Source organism: Ctenopharyngodon idella, chromosome 16, assembly GCF_019924925.1.
Source record: "Ctenopharyngodon idella isolate HZGC_01 chromosome 16, HZGC01, whole genome shotgun sequence".
NCBI classification, from domain to species: Eukaryota; Metazoa; Chordata; class Actinopteri; order Cypriniformes; family Xenocyprididae; genus Ctenopharyngodon; species Ctenopharyngodon idella.
Genome location: NC_067235.1, coordinates 31,095,001 through 31,110,219, shown reverse-complemented (window position 1 = coordinate 31,110,219; position 15,219 = coordinate 31,095,001). Strand labels below are relative to the sequence as shown.

Here is a 15,219-nt window from a genome sequence, read left to right as displayed (position 1 = left end):
CCGTATCAAGGACAATCACGATCTGCTAGCAATGTCAAATTAGGCATGAAGTCACTCATTCCATAATAAACTCTAATTAGCACCAACAAGACATCATTTATGGAAGAAAACACACTCACAGAGCTAGGACTGGAGTGACGGCGTAGTTTAGGAGACTCTTTCCCAGAGGAGGAGCTTTTGGAGGTGATGCAGGCATTGTTCTCCGAATGGACTCGCTTCACTTGACTCGCCGGTTTCTCGAAGGGATCGAAGCCGCTCTGCGTCCGCTGCACTCGCACCTTCTTGTCTTCAGGAATGGTGTCCAGGGGTTTGATGACTGAGTCGGATCCCTGGCAGCTGCGAGTGGACATCTTGGTGACACATATCTGAGAAGAAGCGGAGAAAGACATCTTAGACATCCGCACTTAAACACTGTCATTTTTTAGGAGAAATATGCTTAAAAAAAGATACATTTCCTTAAAAAGCAAAACTGTGTCAGAAAAGATAGCTTTCTTTTTTTTAGAGAATATATCTGGAAGTTTATTTTTCCTGACAAATAGTTTTTGTTGTTGTTTTAAAGTGCCCCTATCGTGCTTTTTCGAAAATTACCTGTAATACTGCTGTTTGTGAATTTAAAAGGTCTGCGAAGTTTTCAAAATCAAAGTGCACAACAAAGAAAGTTATTGTCTCCTAAAAGAAAGAATTAATTCTGAACTGCCTAAAATGAGTCATCAGCCAATTCCATCTCACTTCCTGTTACATACCTATGAAACAATGTAACAAATTTGCATAATGCCAGCCTATAGTCTTCATTGGCTTCCCAAGAACAACATCTACTTTGCTATGCTCTCAAACACTGTAGTTGTAGCTGAGACTGAAAGAGTTTGATTCGTGTTGTCAACATGTTGAGAAGATACTGTTTTCAGCGCTGCAAATCCACTTCGCATGTGCTTCTAAAGGACGGGGACTCGCACTAGAATTGTCTATCACTGTGTATCAAGTGCTGAGGAAGATCCGGAGCTGAAATCCATATATGGTAATAGGTGTTTCATTACTAACACGTGCTGTAAGTGGTCGACCAATCACAGCAGACTGGGCCATCCGACCAATCAGAGCAGAGCAGGCTCACGGAAAGACTCTTTGAGAAATGAGGTGATGTGCAATGTATATGGGTCAATGACGTGACGGGTCAATTTTTTGTCCAAAGGTCTTAATAATAATAAAAAACAAAGATATGACATCCAAAGTATGTAAGGTAGTACAACTAGATCTCTTTTATTGAATCCAAAAGGTTTTAATTATATTTTGCTACATATAAAGGTATTTTAAGGATTTTGAAGTGTCATAAGGTCATTCGGTTTAACCGTCCAAAGGCCAATACAGCCATTTCATTTGTGATTAAAATATCTTAAAATGTAATAAATGTATATATTTTTTATTCTGGCATGATTTTATAGCATCATTTATCAACATAGTACAAAATAGTATTAAAATTATGTGTCGAAGTCATTGCTTTGTTATGAGAAAGAATGTCTGGAAAAATGAATTTCATTGATGTCATTCGGAGTAACCAATATAAAGCGATCATTTTTAGATCAAGTCATGCGTTCAATATCATGTGACAGGATGTGACAACATTCAGACACCTGCAAAGGACCACATGGTCATGAAGCAAAGTAACTAACTCTCTCTTAACTATTTGAAAAATTTATGCTTTCACTCGTTCATACACATGTCCCGAAACATCAGGTCATTCGGTACAACTGCTATAAAACATGGAAAATGTTGTAATATTTTAAAAACTTGTACATATAAAATGTTTGATCATCCTTTTGCTAGCTAGCTAGATATCATCATGTTAGCATTGTTCGAAAATATCGTCATTCGATATAACCAAAAGTGTCATTCGGTAAAACTGAAATTTTGGTTAAACCAAATGACTTTTTTGGTGACAAATTTTGTCCATCTTGTAAAAAATTACAAAAGCAGTGTTAATTGATTATAAAAACCACATAATCTCATTGTTAACACTTAATAAAACTTCAAAATTAATTATATCTCCATTGTGTTTTTTTACACTTTTAAAAACTTTATTCGTCAATGACTCATATACTAAGACAATTAAAGTGTTTTTGACCTTGGATGCAAGTAAACCTATTGTAGGACACTCCAAAACAAAATTAGTATCCTTTAAAATAGCACAATTGGTGCACTTTAAGCATAAACCTAATCAAATTTAGTTCTATGCTAAAAAAACAACAATCATCAATCAAAAAAAAAAAAAAAAAAAAAACACATCGGACAATGTGGTAAGAAAGAATAATCTAGAACAATTTTGTAGTAAAAGTAAAGCAAATCTCATTTTAAGCATCTTTGTATTTTTTAAGGCAAGACACCACAAGAGAATAGGGTAAAAACACGAATCGATATCACAATACTTCTCTAATTGATTGATTACAGTAAGAATTGCAAGTTTTGTTGACATCTTAGAGAGTTGAAGGTTTTTACAGAGAGTATTTTCGATATCTCTTTTTATCACTCCATACATCAGAAAATACTGTCAACAGACAGAAAAAAAAAATGCATTTCAGCATGTTTTACGAATAAAATGCTATATAAATTAGGTGAAAGATATATGAACAAACCTTCAGAACATAGATAATAATACGACTGTAAAGTTTGGTGTATGTAAATCTGCTGAAGTGGAGATTTCTGACTCAGTTCAGGAGAAAAAAGAAAAAAAACTCCGCCATTAAAGATACGTATTGGCACTGAAATCTGCAGCCGTAAATAGATCAAGTGCAATAAAATAAACACTTTTAAATATGTATTTTGGATGTTTTCTTTCCATTAGTCTGAAAGTAGACACGTTATGGAAGCAAAATAGACCCAATCTCAAAATTGACCAATGCATAAAATAAAACTTTTTTTTTTTTACCTGTAGTCTCCTGCCTTAAATGCAAAAACATGATAAAAAATACTTCAAATAAGAACAAGAAAATCTCATTTGCAGTGAAGACGAATGCATGCAGGTAAAGGGTTGGACAAAAGTGAATGTCCACGTTCATACAAATCTACAAGCCAATCTCCTGTTGCTTTTCTTCAAAGTTGTTTCGTGTGGTTCGCATACCCTGCAAGGTTCGGACTTTCATCTCTGCCTCTGTGTGTTCAGACATCGATCCAGTGCTACTGTATTACAGTCTACGGTAGATCTCCATCACACACACACACACACACACACACACACACACACACACACGAGCATTAATCTAACCAGTGCGTACCTACCGGCCACTCCATCGCCACGCAGACTGTCAGCAGCACAAAAGGCCCAGACGAGCATGTCATGTAAGCGCGGCCCCTCAGATTAAAAATTTACAGGCCTTTCAGAGGCAAAACATCCCAGCGAACCGCCTCTAATGACCTAAATATACAGTGTCCAGGCGGAGTCACTGGTTCGCTTACATGGGCCGGGTTTCACCAAACGGCCTTCAGATTCTCTGGTTGGTTCAAAAGCCAGAACATGTCAAACATGTCAATCAATCTATGTTTTTTCTTTTATCACCTAACACAGCACTGACAGTAGCCGGAGTGAAGTAAATTTGAGTTGTGTCAACCTGTGCAGAAGCCGCTGCCATGTTGTTAGGGTGACATGGCGTTGGTATGGGGTTGCTAAGGTGTGGGTGGTTGTGTCGGCACTTTCAATGTAATTTAGGCAGAAATAATTTGACGGATGGATGGATGGACGGATGGATAGATGATGGATGGATAGAACTAATAAAAGACGGATGGATGGATGGATGGATGGATGGATGGATGGACGGACGTCGGACATAACTATTAGGACATACATAAGATGGATGGATGATGGATGGAACTATTAAAAGACAGATTTATGGATGGATGAATGGATTGACTATTAAAAGATGGATGGATGAATGGATGGATGGATGAACTATTAAAAGATGGATGGATGGATGGACGGATGTTGGACAGAACTATTAAAAGATGGATGTAGGGATGGGTATCGTTAAGGTTTTAATGGCATTACTACTCTTACCGATACTGCTTATCGATCCGGTACTTTAACGGTATTCTTATCGGTACTTTTTGTATACTGTATAAGAGCTGAATTAACATTGCTTTATACTATATAGTGTCTGGCATTTTTGTTGTTTTATATAAGATACAGTAAGAACATGAACAAAGAAACAAAGTAAAACAAACTGACAAATACAATAAAGCAAAGATACAAATGAAATAAAGTGCTTTCATTTGTTCATGTGTACAGGTAAGTAATATAGGCCTAGCCTATAAAAGAAATCTAAGTAACCAAATGTAAAATAACACTGCATGGTTTTCACAGTATAAATTAATAGATTAATGCTTATTAAAGCTAACTATATTCAGAAGAAGCGCTGTGAGTGATTTTCTCTTTGCATTTTGTTGGTAGATCAACACTGATGGCATACTCGTCAGAAGGTGACTGCTGTCACTTTAAGACAATAGATATTAACACACATCGGATTTTCTCCCAGCTGTTCATGTACACTTACGATATAAACTGCGTTTAAGTAGCTAAACACGCTCCAATCCAGTCACTTTAACATACTTTTGTGTGTATTTGATCATTTGGACGTGCACCTGAAGCCCAAAGTGTAATTTGTCTATGGATGATGGATGGATGGACTATTAAAAGACGGATGGATGGATGGATGGATGGATAGAACTATTAGAAGATGGATGGACGGACGGACGGACGGACGTCGGACATGAACTATTAAAAGATGGATAGATGGACAGATGTTGGATAAAACTATTAGAAGATAGATGGATGGATGGATGGATGGATGGATGGAACTATTGAAAGACGGATGGACGGACAGACGGACGGACGGACAGATGTCAAATAGAACTATTAAAAGATGGATGGATGGATGGATGGATGAACAGACGTTGGACAGAACTATTAAAAGATGGATGGTTGGATGGTTGAACGGATGAACTATTAAAAGACGGATGGATGGACAGATGGATGGATGGAACTATTAAAAGACGGACGGACGGACGGATAGAACTATCAGAAGATGGATGGATGGACAGACGTCAAATAGAACTTTAAAAGATGGATGGATGGATGGATGGACAGATGTCAAATAGAACTTAAAAGATGGATGGATGGATGGATGGATGGACGGACGGACTATTAAAAGACGGATGGATGGATGGACGTCGGACAGAACTATTAAAATATGGATGATGGATGGATGGATGGATGGATGATGGATGGATGGATGGATGGAACTATTAAAAGATGGATGGATAGATAGTACTATTAAAAGATGGATGGATGGATGGATGGACTATTAAAAGACGGATGGATGGACGTCAGACAGAACTATTAAAAGATGGATGATGGATGGACGGATGGATAAATGGATGGAAAGAACTATTAAAAGATGGATGGATGGATGGATAGTACTATTAAAAGATGGATGGATGAATGGATGGATGGAACTATTAAAAGACGGACGGACGGACGGATAGAACTATCAGAAGATGGATGGATGGACAGACGTCAAATAGAACTTAAAAGATGGATGGATGGATGGATGGATGGATGGATGGATGGATGGATGGATGGACGGACTATTAAAAGACGGATGGATGGATGGACGTCGGACAGAACTATTAAAATATGGATGGATGGATGGATGGATGGATGGAACTATTAAAAGATGGATGGATAGATAGTACTATTAAAAGATGGATGGATGGATGGATGGATGGATGGACTATTAAAAGACGGATGGATGGACGTCAGACAGAACTATTAAAAGATGGATGATGGATGGACGGATGGATAAATGGATGGAACGAACTATTAAAAGATGGATGGATGGATAGTACTATTAAAAGATGGATGGATGGATGGATGGATGGATGGATGAACTATTAAAAGACGGACAGATGGATGGATGTCAAATAGAACTATTAAAAGATGGATAGATGGACAGATGTTGGATAAAACTATTAGAAGATAGATGGATGGATGGATGGATGGAACTATTGAAAGACGGACGGACGGATGGACAGACGGACGGACGGACGGATGTCAAATAGAACTATTAAAAGATAGATGGATGGATGGACAGATGTCGGATAGAACTATTAAAAGATGGATGGATGAATGGAATATAAAAAGACAGACGGATAAATGGATGGATGGATAGAACTATTACAAGATAGATATTAGAAGAATAGTATATATGAAGTAAATCAGTTAGACTGTTGATCATTGTGGTACTCAGGATGTTGTTCAGTGTATGCTGTAATGAATACAATAAAACAAGGTCGTCTGTGATAAAGAGTTCCGTGGCAAAGAAAAACTGACTCTTCAGACTGAAGCTCCTGTTAAACAGAGACTGTGAAGTGAAATGCCATACAGAGCCGGTCGAGCTAAATGGCATTTCTCTCCTTTTTTTTCCCTTCTCTTCCTGACAGGCCAGCATTTGAAACATGAACATGTAAGTGACCTTTTTAAAAGTGAACAGAAACAGGGGCTTCGCAGCGGTGTGAGAGAGCTGAACGGAGCCGCTGTCACCGTCTCGGAGCTGATCGCTTCTGCATGAAACCACCAGACCAATACGCTTGCTTTCTCTCTTTGTCTCTTTATTCTGCTGCAGACAGACTCCGCTGTCAATCGTGAATAAGATGTAAATGTTGGGCGAGCAGCTGCCGCGAGCGCGTTTATTGTTCTAGACGTGCTCAAGCCACAATGAGCTCTAATTGATTCTCAATCACTCCCGGTTGTTTGTGCGCTTACAAACGACGTCAAGATCGTTTCCATCATCACACTTGTCATGTAAAACTGCAGCTGTTTTCTCATTTCAGGTAGAATTCCCAGCGCAACGTTCATAACAACACGCATGACGAGGGGTTTAGCTCATATTGTAAGAAACAACTTTCTGCTTCCTCAAAGGTGCTTGACATACACTGAACATGTTAAATATTCATGCCACATTATGGGATTATGAATCTGCAAGAATCTTCAAGGTGTTTATTTATTACCATCCAGATGAAGCGGTTTGACATAACAGACATTTACAGAGATTCCTCAAGACTAAATAATAACTGAATTTACAGAAATAGATATTCATAACATGTCTTCCGTGAGTATCAGTGACTGTTTGTATTTTTTGTCATAGTGTAAGTCTCCCTTCCCACTGTTCTTGACAAATAAAAAAATTAAAAAATAAATAAATCAAAATTAAATAAATACAATTTTGAAAAATAAATAAATACCTACATACATAAAGTAAAAAAATAAAAATACAAATAAATCAATTTGAAAAATAAATAAATAAATCAGAAAAGAAAAATAAATATCATTTTAAAAATAAACAATAAAAAAAATAAATTAATCAAACAAAATAAATAAAAAATACACCAACAAACAAATATATAAATTACAATTTTACAAATAAATGAATAATAAAAATTATACAAATAAATAAAATAATAAAGAAAAATAAGCAAATAAAATATTTAAAATAATTTAAAATAAAAAAAACTATTTAAAAACTAAACAAACAAATCAGAAAATAAATAAAGAAAAATAAATAATATTTAGTTAAAAAATAAATTAATCAAATTATAAATAAAAAATACACTTATTTTTCTTATTTATTTATTAACTTATTTGTTAATAAGTTAATAAATAAATAAGAAAAATAAGCAATTAAAAAAATAAATAAAAATTAAATATATATATAATATATATATATATATTATACAAATAAATAAAATAATAAATTAAAAATAATTAAGAAAAATAAGCAAATCAAATATTTTAAATAATTAAAAATAAAAAATAAATAACATTTAAAAAATAAACAAATAAATTAGAAAAATAAATAAATATTACAAAACAAATAAATAAAACAAATAAAAAATACAAAACCAATAAATAAATAGACTAACAAACAAATAAGTTAATAAATAAACAAATAAGATAATAAATAAATATAAACAAACAATACAAATAAATAAAATAAATTAGAAATAACATTTTTAAAATAATTAAAAATTAGAAAAATAAATAATAAATAAATAAATAAATAAATAAACAAATAAATAAATAAATCACCTGCTGGACAATAAAATCTACAGACTAACAGTGAAGGAAGGACCCGAGCCAGACCAGACCAGAAGATCACAGAGATACGAGGGTCCAGGACATTTGTGACTTCAGATAGAAAGTAGTAACACCTTAGCAACCATCTAGCAACACCATCGCATCACAGAAGCAAGTTTACATAAGCAAGCACCACTTACACTTTCTTTACAAGATGTACATGTACAAAATCTCGTTACTAACCGGCCCAGTTCTAGGACTGCGTAACCAAGGGTGCATTTTGGAAACCTGGCGTGGCAGCAATTTAGTCAGTAAACTATCCATATATTACAACATTAAAGCAACATCATCTGAGCACATTCAGTTTCCTCAAGGTCTCATGGGAAAATAAACGAAAAAGAAAAATGCAACCTCACATAAACCCAGCAGCTATTTCTGCTCACAATTGTACAGAATCCATCTCATTAGATCTGGCCTTTTAAGCCAGTTCTTATATCTGTGTCTATTGGCAGATTCACACACATGAAATTAACAGTCTGAGATTTATCCATATCAAACAGCACTACTAATAAAGTGTGTTTATTTTAGACGATAGTGAGCAGAGGGGAGTGTTTATCAGCATCCCTAGACACACATAACATATACTTTACGATTTACAATCAACACGGACTGATTTACTGCAGCATCTTCAACACGATGATGAGCGTCCGTGACTGTGGGATTTCAGAGCACTTAACGGAAACCGCACGCTGGACATCAATGCTCACTGGTTATTTGTTACACTGCCAAAAAACACAAAGACTCTGTGTTGTTTTTCACTGTTAGCTTCACATGAACAGAGTCATCAAACACCTACAGCGGCAGACACTAATGTGCTTGGAGTTTGTGTTTTATAGTCTAAGTAGTGCTCCGACATCGATATCTGACTCAACTCTCTCTCCATCAAGGCTTCATCCGGAAGACGCGTCAATGCGGCAGATCACAAACGCATCAGGAGCGCTTTGAAACAAACTCGCCCATCTGCCGCCAACTTTCTCGCGCGAGGACTGGCTTTCATGTGCCAGACGCCCCTTTTAGGTGTGAAACACATCTGATGGATTATTTTACTGCTGAACGGGTGGGATGCGCTCAGATTCACGGTACATTCATGATTCATAGAGCCGCAGATACGAGGTCACGAGCACGTCTGATCTAAGTCACGTATGACACAGAATAAAAGCCTCCAAAGAGAGATGCACAAACACACTTTACAATCAGAAAATAAAATAAGATCAAATAAATAAAGTTAATATAATTAAATAGGATAAAACATGAAAATAAATAGGATTAAATAGGATAAACAAGATAAAGTTAAGATTACATAAATTAATAAAAATAAAATAAATAGGATTAAATAAGATAAAATAAATAAATAAGATCAAATAAATAGGATTAAATATGATAAAAAAAAGAATAAATAATACTAAATATATAAAAAAATCAATATAAATAAAATAGTTAATATGATTAAATAGAATAAAATATGAAAATAAATAGGATTAAGTAGGATAAAACAAGATAAAATTAAAATGAGATAAATGAATAAAGATAAAATACGATAAAATAAATAGGATTAAATAGGATAAAACAAGATAAAATTAAGATGAGATAAATGAATAAAGATAAAATACGATAAAATAAATAGGATTAAATAAGATTAAATAAAAGATATAAATAAGATTAATTAAATAAATAAATAAACAAAATAAGTGAATAAGATTAAATAAATAAATGAATGAATAAAGATAAAATAAATATAAATAAATAAATGAGAAAGATAAAATAAGATAAAATAAATAGGATTAAACAAAATAAAAAGAACAAATAAGAAAAATAAAGAAATAAATAAAAATAAGTAAGATCACAAAAACAGGATTAAATAGGATAAAACCAGATAAAACAAGAATAAAAAATTAAAATTAAAATAAATAAATAGGATTAAATAAGATAAAAAATAAATTATAAAATGAATAAAACGTAAATAAATAAGATCAAACAAACAAATAAACAATATATTTTATGTTAATTTATTTAAAATAAAATAAAATAAAATAAAATAAAATAAAATAAAATAAAATAAAATAAAATAAAATAAAATAAAATAAAATAAAATAAAATAAAATAAAATAAAATCTCCTTTGAGTATTTGGGGCCATTGCAGATCATTTATGCGCTACATTCTTCCTATTTAGACAGAAAATATAACTGGGGTCTGATCTGTAAATCATTTACAGTCCTGAAACGAATGGAGCTGTATGATTTAAATGAACATGCTGAGCTGTAATGTAATGTAGCGGCGAGCGTGTGCTGTTTGTCATCGCAGAGGTTGCCGATGGCGTTATTGAGGGCGGCTGTCATGAATGTTACTGCAAAATGGATGACAGTGACTCCAGCAAAAGGGCTAAAACATCTACAGCTGAGAAACAATCCTTCATATTTAAGAATCCATTGGGGAAACACTCCCTGATTACAGAAAACCACTTTCATGAAATGAAAACTGTCTGAGTTAAGAGGAAATCCAAACCAAACAAGCCATGTAGATAGGAAGTCTGATAATGATAATGTTCGCCAGTATAGGAGTTTAGGGCTGCATGTAGCGAAACCTTTATATCTCTGTGTTTTTATGCTTTTTAACAATATTCAGACAGAAAAAAGAATCTGAAGGTTTTCCAGTCAAAAATCTCAGTGTGAAAACAGCTCTGATCTCTTCATAATGAATGAATCTCTCAACAAGATCAGGGAATTACATACTGACACAAACAACTAGACCATTTCTAGGAAACCAGAGTTAGTTTAGAGGACAAGACTGAGTTAGTATCTGTAACTAGAGGGTATGTTCAGAATGGTCACTATTCATACTAGTTATGCAGTTTGCTTGTACACAATATCTATGACAAAGACTTTCAACATGTCCTTTTTGACCCATTATCAACTGGATTGACGATAAAAATGAAAAAAAAAAAAAATGAAATGATTACTAAACATGCAACATAATAAGTTCATGTGATAAGAACGTTACAAACTAGTGTTTTGAATGTCTTATTGCACAAATGTTTACTCTTTCACATAAAAAAAAATCAGTAAGCTAGTATATCATTCTAAACAGATACAGAAATATTGTTTGCGATACACTACAGTTCAAAATTGCAAGTTTATTTTTTTCTTAGAATTGCAAGGTATAAACTTGCAATTGTGAGTTATGTCAGAATTGCGAGATATAAACTCGCAATTCTGATTTTTTCCTCGCAATTCTGACATGATTTCTCTTGCAATTGCAAGTTATCTCACAGTTCTGACATTTTTCTTGCAATTTTGAGTTTACATCTCGCAATTCTGACTTTTTCTTAGAATTGCATGATATAAAGTCAAAATTATGAGAAAGAAGTCAGAATTGCGAGAAAAAAAATGTCAGAATTGCGCGATAAAAATTGCGAGTTTAGCTATATCTCGAAATTCAGACTTTATTTCTTGCGATTGCGAGTTTATATCTTGCAATTCTGAAAAAAACCCATCAGAATTTATTTCTCGCAATTGCAAATCTGACATAAATGTACAACTCACAATTAAGAGAAAAAAGTCAGAATTGTAAGTAGGGATGCATCGATACTGATACCAGTATCGGTATCGGGCCGATACCAAGCTCATGTACTTGTAAAAATACCCCCGATACCAAAGACCGATACCTCACGTGACATAACTGACAGAATTTTCCGTGCACAGAGACACCGGCGGCAGCAGCAGAAACAATGTCAGCCTCAGAGGTGTGGAAATACATATTAATGACAACACACACTTTGCGAACTGCATGCTTTCAATCACAATTCGTTATCGATTAGTGAAGGCGTGATAGGCAGAATCGCGCTGAATGACACAGACCAGAAGCGCTCTCTCTCTCTCTCTCGCACGCGCTCTCTCTGTTTCTTGCGCGCGATCCCAGTTCTCTCAGACAGCGCGTGATCAGTTCTCCTCGCGACTGAATGGTCAAATGCACACATAGTTGTCAAAATGTCCATCGTGTGGAGTATCTCAAGTAAATACAGTCGGTTATGGCTTAAGTGGATGTAAACAGGTGGGTGAAAACAGGATATGTGTCAATATCCATGGATTCGGTCTTAAAGGGACATTCATGTTAATAAAACAACAAAAGATGTTAAATAAATGTATATATGGTAAATAAACCTACTGTATCTGAAAAACAAGTTTATTTTATTTGTATCTCTATAGTATTTTTGTATTGTTTGTAAATTTCTTTTTATATAACAATTATATATATTGGTAATTATGCCCTTTGAAAGTTATTGGACACTGTGAAATTTTTGTTCTTTAAGTTTGTGACAAGCACATAAAAATTATTACTTTTTTCATTAGAGTAAGAATAAAGAAGCTGTCCTACATTCATGAGTCTTACTGTGTTGTGCTTGGAAAACTGCAACATCACCAAAAAAAAAAAAGAGAGAGAGAGAGAGAGAGAGAGAGAGAGAGAGAGAGAGAGAGAGAGAGAGAGAGAGAGAGAGAGAGAGAGAGAGAGAGAGAGAGAAATTAATAAAAGTATAGGCATCAGTATCGGTATCGGCGAGTACCAGAAAAAAAAGTATTAGTACTCGTACTTGGTCCTTAAAAAAAATGGTATCGGTGCATCCCTAATTGTAAAATAAAAAGCTGTAATTATCTTTTAAATTGTTTTATTCCATGGCAGAAACAAGCTTCCATATTACACTGATCAAAAGTGACATTTATAGGGTTACAAAATATTTATATTTCAAATAAATGCTCATGTTTTGAACTTTCTATTCAAATAATTCTGAAATAAATGTATCACGGTTTCCACAATAATACTGTATGAAGCAGCATCTGTATTCAACATTGATAATAATAATAATAATAATAAAAAATTGTCCTGAGCAGCAAATCATCATATTAGAATGATTTCTGAAGGATCATGTGACACTGAAGACTGAAGTAAATTCAGCTTTGATCACAGGAATAAATTACATTTTAAAATATATTCACATAGAAAAAAAGTTCTCTGAAATTGTAATAATATTTCACATTATTACCATTTTTACTGTATTTTTGATAATAAATAAATAATAATAATAATAATAATAAACACAGCCTTGGTGAGCAGAAGAGACTTCTTTCTGACCCAAAACTTTTGAACAGACAGTAGTGTATGTTGTATTGTATTGTAGTGTAGCTGGGTCACCAAACATTGAGTTATTTAGTTTTTTGTACAAACCTCCAGCTCACAAAAAAAGCAAATGTTCTTCAGCTGAATAATCAAGACTTACTGAACGGACTGCAGCCTTTCTGTCAATCTCAAATCAAATATACCGTCTACTCTGACTAAAGTCTGTTCAGTTACAGATCCAAACCTCTTCTGAATGAAAACTATAATCTCGGCTACGGGAGACTAAAAATGAACAGAAGGCTGAAACACCTGTGTTCTCCTCAGCTGTCACACACCAACACATCTATCAGTATGCATGAACAGACAACAGATAAAGATGCAAGTGAGCTGCATTTCAAAACATACAGTAGGAAGCAAGAAAAGCCTTAAAGTAAAAATCGATGGTTCCGAAACATTAACATCCATGGAATCGTTCCATTCCACAAAAGGTTCTTTATAGTGGAAAAAGGTTCTTTAGATTTTTGAAATGTTCTGCACTGAGAAAAAAAATGGTTCTTTTAAGGTTCTTCTGTGACACTGCTGTGAATCCTCCATTTTGGAACCTTTATTTTAAGTGTGCAAAATTAAATAAAAAAGTTAAATTTTCACAATATTTATGTGCTGAGTGCAACATGCTCATATTTTTATGAGTTGCTGCCCATGTAGAGTGATATGTTGTCAGCAATACAGCTCATTAGTTTGTAGAATACAGCTATAGAATTATGAAACATGAATGACAACTCCAGCTGTGTAATTCAAGTATATACTGATTAAAAAACTAGAACTTAGCAATGGCACTGTGAGTGAAGAGTTTGCGTCCTGCACTGGTCATGACTGTGAACTCCTGTGATTAAAGTGAATGCTACAAATCAGTTTTATAGAAATTGGATGGAAAAGGACAGACAAAAAAAGAAGACAAAAGGTTGCACAGTATTAATGACAAAATTGGCAGACTTCCTCACGGTCTCTGCCCATTTAATGGCTGTTAGGATCAGGACTCACTCCATTAATTCCACTAGGACGTGTTTCTCCACAACACCAGCCTTCCGCTCAAACTCATCTCACCATGTTCATGCAGATAATGTGTCTTCCTTGAACATGATTATTTTGATGTCGCTCCATCTGTTTTTATTCGGGATGAATTTATACTATTATTTAGAGGATTATGAGTACTAATATTATCTTTTTTGAAACATGACACCAATCAATCATACTGTAAAGCTTGGGGTCTCCCTCTATATTTAATGTGCTGAAATATTGTTCATCTTAATTTCTGTGGATTACAAATACACATGCACCTTTTTCTCATGTTTTTTCTAGCACACAACACTACAAGAATCTCTCTGCATTGCTCTAAACGATTGAAATTTGCATAGAATGATAACAATAGAATGACAGATAGAATAATAGACAGAATGAACGTCAATTTTGCTCAATTCTGACTGAAATCTTCATAGAACGATAGATATAACGATAGACAGATAGACAGAATGATAGAACAGTAGATAGAACGATAGATAGATGGGTAGATAGACAGAACGATGATAGATGATCGATGGATAGATAGAACGATAGATAGAAAGATGGATAGATGGATCGATAGAACGACAGAACAATAGATAGATAGATAGAACGATAGAGAGATAGAACGATTGAACAGTAGATAGATAGATAGACAAAACGATAGAACGGTGGATAGATGGATAGAACGATAGATAGATAGATAGATATAGATAGATAGATAGAATGATCGATAGAACGACTGAACAGTAGATAGAATGATAGATAGATAGAACAATAGATAGATAGAACGACAGACAATGATAGAACGATGGATAGATACATGATAGAACGATAGATAGATAGAATGATAGACAGAACGATAGAACGATGG

The 15,219-nt window shown here is 34.1% G+C and overlaps 1 protein-coding gene across 3 annotated transcripts in view; it reads right to left on the bottom strand.

Moving 5' to 3' along the window:
• cdk14 (cyclin-dependent kinase 14) overlaps positions 1 to 15,219 on the bottom strand; it is a 183,260-nt gene that overhangs the window by 118,187 nt on the left and 49,854 nt on the right. For all 3 annotated transcript variants that reach the window (XM_051865454.1, XM_051865455.1, XM_051865456.1), the window contains one exon: positions 120 to 365. In XM_051865454.1, coding sequence (XP_051721414.1) covers positions 120 to 365 — 246 coding nt within the window. The remainder of the gene's footprint in view (positions 1 to 119; positions 366 to 15,219) is intronic.